Source organism: Emys orbicularis, chromosome 5 (assembly GCF_028017835.1).
Source record: "Emys orbicularis isolate rEmyOrb1 chromosome 5, rEmyOrb1.hap1, whole genome shotgun sequence".
Lineage (NCBI taxonomy): Eukaryota > Metazoa > Chordata > Testudines > Emydidae > Emys > Emys orbicularis.
In genome coordinates, this window is record NC_088687.1 from 36,655,703 (window position 1) to 36,667,394 (window position 11,692).

General features: G+C 43.0%; 1 protein-coding gene across 1 annotated transcript in view; it reads right to left on the minus strand.

The window, feature by feature from the left end:
- Nucleotides 1–8,795, minus strand: part of DAPP1 (dual adaptor of phosphotyrosine and 3-phosphoinositides 1) — a 54,275-nt gene extending 45,480 nt beyond the window's left edge. The window contains exon 1 of the mRNA XM_065405588.1: nucleotides 8,692–8,795. Within this exon, the coding sequence (XP_065261660.1) occupies nucleotides 8,692–8,795 (104 nt within the window). The remainder of the gene's footprint in view (nucleotides 1–8,691) is intronic.
- Nucleotides 8,796–11,692: the final 2,897 nt, after the last annotated feature.

Below are 11,692 nucleotides of genomic sequence, written 5' to 3' on the forward strand. Positions count from 1 at the left end.
CAGGTCAGACTTCTCTACACCTCTTATTTCAGTGAGGTACCAGGCAATCATCGCAGAATAGTTCATCTAAAGCAAAAAAGTATTTCATGAAGTCTTCCAATGCTGCAAGGTGCAAATTCCAATTAGCAGTCCTGACAAATTGAATAAAAAGCAACAAAGGCTCAACCATCTTCAGGTATTGCTGCACCATCCCAAAAGTTGGCTTTGTCACCAATTCAACCTGATGAAATTGCTTGATCCGTTCCGTGATGTTGCAGCTCTCCAGGGTGCTCAATAGGTCATGGGGAGTGGAATGTAGGCTGGGTGTGTGGAACTGGTTTGGCAAGACCTGTACACTTTGGAAAATGACTTCAAACACATCAGTCTGCTTTTCACAGAAGATGTAGAATTATGTAATGTACAGTAGAACCTCAGCGTTACGAACACCTCGGGAATAGAGGTTGTTCGTAAATCTGAACAATACATTATGGTTGTTCTTTCAGAAGTTTACAACTGAACATTGACTTAATACAGCTTTGAAACTTTACTATGTAGAAGAAAAATGCTCCTTTCTCTTTATTTTTTTTTAGTAGTTTACGATTAACACAGTACTGTACTGTTTGTTTGTTTGTTTGTTTTGGGGGGGGGGGGGGAGGTTGTCTCTGCTGCTGCCTGATTGTGTATGTCTGGTTCCAAATGAGGTTTGTGATTGATTGGTTAGTTTGTAACTCTGGTGTTCATAACTCTGAGGTTCTACTGTACTTATGTACCAATGTGCATACCATTTGCGGATGGATTCCAGTATTTCTGGAGATGCTGACGTCTTAACTAGTGCCTCATTACAACTCTTTTGACGTAATAAACAAAGCTGAAAATCAATACCACTGAACTACTACTTTTTTTTGCCAATGATGGTAAATCAATTTGAAGCACTGCTTCCACTTATAGTAATCTGTAACATCAAAAAATTAATTGGATATCAAGTTCTGAGTATTAACTGGTAACACAGTACTGTCAGTCAAGGGTCACATTTTAACTGTGTGAGGGCTGCATGTTTGACATGCCTATTTTAAAACATTTTCTTGAATATATATCTGCATAGAATCATCAAACTGGAAAGGACCTCAAGAGGTCACCTAGTTCAGTTCCCTGTGCTCGTGGCAGGACTAAGATTATCTAGACCATTCCTGACAGGTGTTTGTCTAACCTCTTCTTAACCTGCGTAATTGTACTAGGTTTGTCGTGTTTGGTACCATTGCCCTTGTGGGATAAAGGGATTTTGAATCATACTCAATTATGATTCTGTAGATTTTTTGCAAATCAAATGACACCTCTCTTACCTTTCTATTGCCCATGGAATTATGCATGTTCCCAGACAGAAAGAGCCAGATCTAAAGCCCACTGAAGTCAATAGGAAAGCCTTTTATGACTTCAGTGGGCATTGGATCAAACACAAAGTGGACCACTACTCTGAAAAGTGACTTTGCAATATGGCATCACTGGTTCCTATATTTATTGTCTCATTGATTTCCAGATCAATTATGCTGAGTTACTAGTTTAAAAAAAAAATCTTTTTCTACCCGCCAGCCCTGGAAACTCCATCTGGTATCTGAGAGTCAAACTGGGTTCTTTCTGCCTCACATGTCACTAACAGTAAGGATTCTGCAATCAGCACATAGCTAATAATTCTGCTGACGGAGTGTGAACAGAAATAGCATCAAACTCCCTCTCCCTCTCTAGGGCTAAAATGAGTAAAGGATAGCAGAAAATTATTTTAGTCAGTAAACAGAAACAAATATCCACAGGGAGCAGAACTACTGAGTAAGAAGGGGCCTACTTTGCAAAACAAAACCAGGCTTTAAGGTCAGATCCTCCTCCATTATTTTGTTCTGCTAGAGAAAAAATAATAAAATGTAGGAACATGAGTAATTGAAACTAATTTATCCAACCTTAAAGGCTTATGTCTTTTCTAGCTGTATTCTTTTTCTCCTTCCGCTTCTTTATTCTCTTCCACTCTCACTTCCATTTTCTCTTCCCCTTCTCTCAACTGATTATCTATTTCTGTGTGTTTCCAATTTCCTTTCCTTCATCTTTAGATCCTCATCTGCTTTCTAATATAATAATCTATTTCCATAAGGGTCTAATTCTGACCTTGGTTAAACAGATAGATACAGGAGAATAGAACAGGACCCTAAGCATTTAACCTGTGCTCATCACTCTGTCAGAGTACATAATAAAAATGTATCACTACAGTATAAAGGCCTGAATGTGGGCTAGTTTCCTCCGTCCTTCTACCTAAAGAAATGTGTTGTTCAGTATAACATAGCATACTACTTAAGTATGTACAAAACCCATCAGTGTGGAAAAACAAGAGATGAACTGTATACACATTACAAAAAAGAAACTCTTGGCATGTACAGAAAAACACTTCAAAAATATTACACAATGTTGCTGTCACCTCCATACCAGAAAGAACAGAAAATGAACCAGTAGCACTGCAATTCATACTTATTGAAATTACATTGCAGAACTGGCCTCTTGCTTCTCAGAGGACAAGCTGATCCACATTCTAATCTCTTGCGCAAATATGTGGATTACAAGAGGATGGAATTCCCGTATGCCCCATGATTGCATCAAACGTGTTTCTAATCGCAACACAAATAGAAGTTAGCATATATGACCAGAAACAGCTATAAACACTATAACTAAGTAGATCCTAGGAGCAACCAAATACAGAATTTTTAAAAATTGCCTTTTCCCCCCCTTTGTCAGTAAGAAGTCTCGCTAACAATCTTTTGCAGACACCTCTGTGTATCTCTCAGTGAATTTCAATTTTAATCTTTTTAGTAATTTCAGGGAAGAGAGTTTTAACTGATGACTCCAGTCTCTTAGGCTATTCAGGATGTTCCAGCTTTTTCATTTTCGCTCCTTTTGCCAGACACCTTCTCAGTGCACCAAACACCTTCCTTGTGTCGTTAGCAACATTTGAGTTTTCACACTTGACTCATAATTATCTGACCCCCAAAAACTCTTGGCTATCAAAAGAGCTCCAAACATTTACTGCCTATACTGGCCATCATCCTTCCACCCCCGCTCCCACCCCCAAAACTGGGTGGCCAAAGGGAAGAGAATGTAAAGAGGAAAAACTTCTTGTGGTGGTGGGGTTCTCCAAAACTGTATGGTGGCTAAACAAAAGAAAGAAGAGAGTGAGGCATGGCTAGTTTCTGGTTTTGATTTGAAAACTTCCCAATTAGAAAGAGTAAAAATATGTCTCTTGAAAGAAAACTGAGATTCTGGAGAAAAATAACCCAATCTGAGGAAAATCTGTAGTCAGACCCCAAAGAACTGGATTTACATTGCTTGAGATTATCTCTGTTTAAAATTTTCAGGGAAAAATCTTACCTCCTGGTTGTTGACATTTTGAGTGATATATGTTTTTGAGTTATGTCAGAGGTGGGAGGGAAAAGGTGCTTTTTGCAAACATTGGTTTCAATGTTTTGACACAGGAATACAAACAACTGTTGTCAAAATTAGTGCACAGAGTACCTGAAGTTACGGCATTACTCTGGGTGTCTAGAGAAGGATTTCACCATGGATTGCATGGGTTCTAGTTATTGCAGTCATTTTACGTTCCTGTCCACTTCTGATTTGATGGCAGGGTGACACATAAGGCATTTCCTGTAGCCTCTCTCCTTTGTCTCAAACATTAAGAAATTTTTTTCCTCACACTTCAATTGACATGGTTTCCCATTTCTGATGGCTACTTCTTCAAAGCCTCTCCAACTTCTTTGTTTCTGTACAGTGAAACAGAAGTTATGTCTGGTGCAGTTTCTTCACTGGCACATGAATTGCACACCTCTTTTGGAGGTGTAGTGTGCCTTATGTCTAATGGCTTTCAGTTTAGCAATGAGCCACTATTGCTTGGTCCCAAATGCATCCAGGTGCCTTCAACAACCCCAAAAGTTTGCCAGTAACCTATAATGATTTTGTGCTATTAGCTGCGGCTCATTGACTTTACAGTTAATTTAAAAAACACATTACTTAAGTGGTGTTTATGCAGTGTGTATCCTTCCACTTTGAAAACTAGTTTCTACTCAAAAGCTGATACAAAATAGTAGGGAAAAGGTTATAAACGCCTGTTCTAAACTATTCTAATTATATTAATTTTTTTTAAATTTTCTTCTAACATTAACTTATTTTTCCAAAGTTCCTGGGGTATTTGTGTTCCTAGCTCCCCTGTCCTGTGGCCCAAATGTCTAGCTGCCTTTTCAATAGCAGTTTATGGCCTAACAGCCAGTTTCAACTCACTTTCTTCTATTAAAAAAAACAAGTGGAATAATTAACAACTCAGTTTTAGCTTTTATAGTAGAACGTGGGTTAAAAATAGCTGAAAGGCCACAAACCACTGCTTAAAGAATAGACTGGCACTTGACCGAAAGGAACAGTTAAAACTTCACTTTTTCTCCTCTTGACCTTCCTCCTTTTTGTTTCAATTCAATCTAACCCTTCCACCTCTTCAATTAAGGTGTGACAGAACTCACAATAAACATCTCATAGTATCCCAACAAGGCCTCCAGCAAATCAAGGGAAGACCAGAATTGACATTCCTGATATAAATAACAACAAGCAGACAAAAACATTTCAAGTGAATGAACAAAAAGACAACCAACCATTCAGGCCTCCTTTATACACCCTAAGGAAACAAAAAAGGGTTATGGAATTAAACTAAATCAAGCCTTAAACTGGTTTAGATGTATCTATAGTAGGAGTTTGCACTGGTGTAACTAGATTGATTTTTAAATTGTTACACTGGTCCAACTTTTCTAATACATTGGATTAGACCTGGCCTATATTACAAAAGTCCCAGCATCTTTCCTTTTATTTTTTCCTTTAGTTATTTTCCCATTTGATTCTCATATTACACGTTGGAATAAATGCACAGGCATTTCTTTCAGTGTGTGATCACTCACTATCTATTTTTTCTTTAAAGAATTTCAATTTAAAAAAATTACATTACTTATATTAAAGTAATGCTGAGAGGCCCCGAAAAGGTTCCAAGTTTTGTTGCACAAGGGACTGCACAAATGTATGGGTAGTCATTTGTCCTTGTCCTAAAGACTGATGTTAACCGAAAAAGCCTGCATTATAGGTGAGAATTTAAGGCTGTGAGCTTGCAAGATGGTCTATGTGGATGGATCCCCATGTCCAGTGTAGGTGAGAGGCTTCAAGGAGCCAGCTCTCAGACCCAAGAGATAACTGGTGAATCCTATTAACCGGGAGAAAAAAGGGGAGACTTTGTCTTCTCAGACTGAGGTACCCTTCCTGTATACCCTCATTCCCCCTCATAAGGGAAGGGTGAGAGCATTCAGAGATGGGCTGAATCCTAGCAGTTAGGCTGAAGGGGACCAACCCTGAATATTGGTTATTTGGCAAGGGGCCTTTTAACATTGCACTGCGCTCAAGTAGATACCTGATATTTGGGGGTGGGTGGGGTGGAGCCCCTTCCATTAAAATTAAAAGTAAAATAAATAAAGTTGCAGCCCTTCTCCTTTTCAATCCATCCCTGCATCTATGTTTCATTCACCTGCATGTCCTGATCTGCTATGTGATGGTTGAAAATTTACAGCTGTGATTCTGCAAGATTGTCTCTGAGGATGGATTCCCACTGAAGTCAGTGGGGCTCCACGTGGGCACAGGTCTCTGCCTGCTCAGACTAACTTACTGGATGGGGATCTAAATGAATAAGTCAGGTAATAAGAAGTTATGATTCTCACAGCAGCTACAACTCAGCCTATTTGCACATGGCTAAAGCATACCTTTAACATCATGACCAGTAATATTACAAATGAAAAAGAGAAATAAGTTACAGTTGCTGTGGGAACCATTACTCAGTGCTTTCATTTCACTTTTGCTATGAGCAGATCTTCCAGCCTATACACTTTCAAATGGGGATGGGGGGGAATATCTGTTGGGAGGAGGTTTTAATTCTGAGTTTCTGCAGAGTGTCCAATTTACTTACTTCATTAATTAAACTGGTCATCAAAAGAAATACACACAATCTCCACCCTTACATTAAGCATTTTTTTCCTTTGTGGGTCTTCTAATCTTCACCAACTTCCTCAGAAATTATAGATGCCCTCCCAGCCTTTCTGCTTCTGGGATTTTATTGGTGGTTTTCTCCTTCCTTCTTTGCCTCTTCTGCTTCAATTTCATGACTTCTCTCCCCCTCCTCACTCCCATCTATGCTGTTGCTCCCATCCACAGCTTTTGCCCAGAACAACACTGCCAGCCTGAAACTGATACAAGCCTAGTCAGTTTCACTTTCTTGGCATGATGAAAGCACTGTAGGCAGATCTTGCAAAATGCACTCAACTAATTACCAGCAGTGCCTAAGGAACTGGCCCATAGTTTAAACTTTCGTGTGTGTATGTGTATGTATAGCTAACATTTTCAATAGTGGCTAGTAATTTTGAGTGACTCCATTTCTGGGCACCCAATTTGTGACACGTTTTCAGAAGTACTGTGTAACAAGACTGAAACCAAACCCTATCAGCAGATTATGATCTAGGCTAGGTCTACACTACGGGGGGGGGTCGACCTAAGATACGCAACTTCAGCTATGTGAATAGCGTAGCTGAAGTTGCGTATTTTAGGTCGACTTACCTGGCTGTGAGGACGGCGGCAAGTCGACCGCTGCCGCGCCGCCGTCGACTCCGCTTCCGCCTCTTGCCGCGGTGGATTTCCGGAGTCGATGGAAGAGCCATCGGGGATCGATTTTATCGCGTCTTCACTAGACGCGATAAGTCGATCCCCAATAGATCGATTGCTACCCGCCAATTCGGCGGGTAGTGAAGACGTGCCCCTAGTGGGGAAAATGTTATGCTTGTTTTGCTGAACTCCCTGTTGCAGATGTTTTGCTAACTCAATCAGGTATTAAGGAGAGAAGAGTGACTCTCTAGAGATGAGGTGGGCTATGCAGTCCTTGGATAGGAACTTGGGGAGCCTGGTGAAAAGGCTTTGGCTGGATTTTGTGTTTCAGCAGGAGTTATTTGGGTGAATAAAACCAAACTGCAGGAAGATGGGTAAAGTTTTGACCTGCTGAGGCTACTGAAAACATGTTCCCATCACTTTTGTTCTGCTGCTGCTCCTTCTGTTGTCAGTGTGGGGACGTGTGTGTAGGGGCAGCAATGCCAGCACAAACACTGCCTTTGGGATTGTGCTGTAGGAGAATATTTAAATTGTGAATAGACTGTGTTGGGTATCAATAGGATACTTGCAATCTTCAGCCAGCCTTGAATCCCACTAAATTTTAATTTCTTGACCTTTGAACATTATATTTACAAACATAACTGCCTCAGTATTGCAGTGGATCTAGGGCATGATGATGGATGGAGTCAGCGGAAGAATCTAGATAGATATCTTTTTACCATTGTGTGGCAACTGATTTCAACAGAAATACGTAATTATGAAATACGTTATTCAAAGTGCAAGAATGAATTTGCTGCAGTCCAAGATACACATGAAGGACGCTCATTCCCTGAAGAATTACAATCTAGAAACATATTACGAAATCTAGAATCTAACTTAGTTCTAAGACTTCACATACATTAGACCAAATCTGAACTGAGAATCACTAGGAACCACTGCTCCAAATGCTGTGGTCAATGGCACCCCATGCAACCTCATTAGAAATTAAAGGAATTGCAAAGGGTGTAACTCAGCACAGAATTTGGCCATATGGAGGGAGGCCAAATTCTGCTCTGGGATGCACACACACAGCTTCCTTTGAAGTTAACTAGAGGCTCAGGTGTAGTTGCAGAACAAGCATTTGGTCCGTGTAATTTGCCAGCTACTACCATTTTAGTACAGTCATATTTCTCATTTCTGATCAAGTATAAGGACACATTTTAACTCTTCATTATCTCCCAGTTCATAATGATAATAGCAAAGGTACCAAACACAAGCAAATAGTAATTCAGAACCCTCATATTATTGGGTTGTTTTTTTCTCTCCTCACGTCAGGGAAGCCCTATTTTTTTTCAACTGTGCATTCAAAATAAATAAATCATAATTCTGTTAAAATGTTCTGAAAAAATGCTAACCCTCAAAGACTATTCAGCAGCAGCAGACAAACTCAAATCCTAGCAGCTGCTGAAATGTCCCTCTGTAATCTATAAAGCTTCCTGCAGGCTTTTCTGCATTTTTTGTTCATTCACATTTTGGGTGATTTAACATATCATCCTCTTTAAAAAACAACAACAAATTCTCAAAGAGACACTTGCAATGATACCTTCAGGCTGACACTACACCCATACACCCAGCTGCACTGAGATCCGCACACAGGCAGAGACCCAGAGCTGGTGACAACAACTTCCTCATTCCTGGTGGGGAAGGAGGGGGACAACCATCACAGCCGTTTTCTTGGGCTGGAGGTCCCAAACCCACCCGCCCTCCTGCAGCTGCCACCGTAGAAGCAGCCCAGGGCATTCCTGTGATTGCTCACCATCCACACAATGCAGAGCGATTCCTGCTTTCCCTCCGGCTTCCAAGCCGAGAGGGAAGGGAGGCGACATGCCAGCAGGAGGGAGGAGTGACCTGCAGCTAGGTACCAGCTGGGCCAGCAATGCGATTTCTGGGGGGGAGGGCTTCAAACACTGGCTTGACCCCACCGCGCGGGGTGCAGGGAAAGCCCAGGGCCGTGCCGCCCCTTACCCTAGGCTCTGCAGCTCCTCTAGCACTTCCTCTTCTCGCTCCTCGGGGAGGACCCCCATGCCTCGGCTCATCTTCGCGCCTCCTCCCGGCTCTGCTTTTCCCATCCGCACCACCTGCTGCTCGCGCCCCGCCGCGCGCGGGAAGGGAAGGCAGAGACAGGGGACTCCCTGCCCCGGCTCCCGCTCCCCGGGCAGCGGCAGCGGAGACGCTCCCCAAGAGCAGCAACCTGCTACTGCAGGGCGAGCGAGCCGAATGAGGAAGTGAGAGCGGGTCCCTCCCTGCACCTAACCACCCTGCCAAGCCGCCTGCGAGGCGCAGGCAGAGAAGGAAGAGCCCGGGGAATGCAGCTGGCCCGGCCAGCGCGCGCTGCGCTGCACTGCGTGGAAGGTGTTGTGCCTCTAGCCGAGGAGGCGGAGGAAGGCTTGTGGCTAAGGAGCAAGGCTAGGCAACTCCCCGCCTCTAAACAGCCTTTTCTCTGCCTCCTAATTTTCTGTGACACCGCCCCGTCGGAGACCTGGAGTGGCCCTTCCGCACTCCAGGAACCGAGTAAGCGATGGGCTGGTCCTAGGCTGAGTTAACGTGACAGACACACGTCCAGTACTTGTCAATTGTGCAGTTTACCTAGCTCAGCGTGTAGATCTCGGCTGCAATCATTGTGTTTGGGAAAGGGAGTATTGACCTTCCCCTGACTCCAGGGCCGGCTCCAGGCACCAGCTTACCAAGCAGGTGCTTGGGGTGGCCACTCCGGAGAGGGGCACGTCCAGTTGTTCGGCGGCAATTCGGCGGAGGGTCCCTCACTCCGGCTTGGAGTGAAGGACCTCCGCCGAATTGCCGCCGCAGATTGCGATCGTGGCTTTGGGGGGGGGGGGGGGGCTGCTTGGGGCGGCAAAAACCCTGGAGCCGGCCCTGCCTGACTCCAATGAGTTTTCTCCCTGATGGAACAGATCATTTTTCAGATAGTTTGTGGTTTGGATGGGCAGTGGCCCAGCTCGGTTCCTTTCTATAAACTGTGCTCTTAGGACAGCGGAATTGCAAGACTGGGTCAGGCCTGAGGACCATCTCTGACAGGTGGCCAGTACCTGGATGTTTCAGAGGAAGATGTAAGAACCCTGCAGTAGGTAGATGGGGGATAATTTTGCCTCCTCCTCCCCTCCGCCCCCACATTAGGTGTCATTCCAGTCTCTAATAGTTAGAGATTGGCTTAATCCTAAAGCATAAAGTTTAATATCCTGTGCCAAATTTTTGCATGACTTAATTATAACTTTTTGTGATTGTGTCATTCCCACTGGAAACAAAGTATAAAAAAATGCACCTGAAAGGATTCAGGCTCATTGTATTATGCAGCCCTTCCTGACATTTTTTTTCCTATTGTGTATGCAAGCTCATGCTTCCCAATGTTTATCTGACTTGTAAGTGTGTCATATAATAACCTGTAAACATTACATAAATGTTTGCAGATGTCATAAAAATGAGTTAAAATCTTGGTTTACACATAACAGTCTTTTATTTAACGTGCTAATGTAAATGTTGATAACAAAATGACACACTTTTCCTTACCCATAGCAGCTGTGATTGACACTGCTGCATAAATTACAGTTGCCCTTAAACTGGTTTTAAAAGCATTACACTTTTTTTTTCTGCAGTGAAAAAAGGGGATGGCCTTTTATAGGGGATTTACAGACAGTAAATCTAAGGCTTAATAAACCAACAGTTAAATTCCTCTGTAAATATGCCTTTTTTACATGAGTGTAACATGCCAATGATAGCATTTGCAGATCCGATGATAAGATTGCTAGCTACTTTCTTACCCTGTGTATTAGTGTTTTGAATCCATGCTCATAGAATGTCTAGATTTAGAGTGTGCCAATTAAGTGCTGCCCTGAGGGTGGGACACAGTCATCCTGCTTCAGGGGGAGGTCCCAAAGCGACTGTGCCTCAGAAACACAATCCTTCTATGAGTGACAAGTGTGCAGGGGATGTATGCAGGCTGCACTATCCTTGACAATGGTACAGCTTGATAACCTGCATCTGACCCACTCTGGCTGCTTATTAGGGAATTAGAACATGTAATTCACTACCAGTGTGGCTCCACAGAGGGTAATGCCAGCCATCATGTCACTCAGAGCTTGGACGTATGATGTGGTGGTAAAAACACCTGAGGCCTCTCTATGCTACATCTTCTAATGTTACTACCACCGGTGGAGAATGGGCGGCCGACAGGAGACTTGATGATTACCTGTTCTATTCATTTCCTCTGGGGCATCTGGCATTGGCCACTGTGGGAAGACAGGATACTGGCTAGATGGACCTTTCGTCTGACCCAGTGTGGCTGTTCTTATGTAGCTGGTCCAGTGATGAATTACAAGTTTACATTTCCTAATGTAAATAAGTCCTGTCAGGTGGTTTCTGGAGAGAGGTGGGAGATGGAAATAGTCTGGATTCATCTCCTTCCGGCCCATCATTACCGCTACATTTGCGTGATGTGTATCCCCAATGATGCACAAAGGGAGCAGTCTTTTATCCTGCTACTGCTACCTCCTTACCTTCCCCATTCATACCCATCACCAGTATATCTTCTCAAGGCTATCCTGAAGTCTCTTCTCCACACACAATTCCACACCTACCTGTTAGCAGATTTGTCTTGGGATTTATCCCCTGAAGTCTGCTCAGAAAGGGGCAGGCCTGCTGATTGCCTCCTGAAGATGTCAATGGCCCAGTGGGTTTAGTAGACTATCAGGCCTCCTCCATCTCAAGAAGATTATATCAAGTAGTGAGAGCCACAGAGTGAGGGGAGTTGTGTGAGGACTGAGCCTCATGGGATGTGGTTTTCATAGCTTCAGAAAATCAACTACCCGATGTTTAATCAAGCCCAAGAACCTTTAACATTTCTCCATTGCTGATGTTTGTTCAGTTTTGCAAAGCTGTTGTTAGTTTTGGTGGATGTTCTTATGATTTTTACAGTGTAGTGGCTGCATTGTGTGCATCTTTTTATATGTTTAAG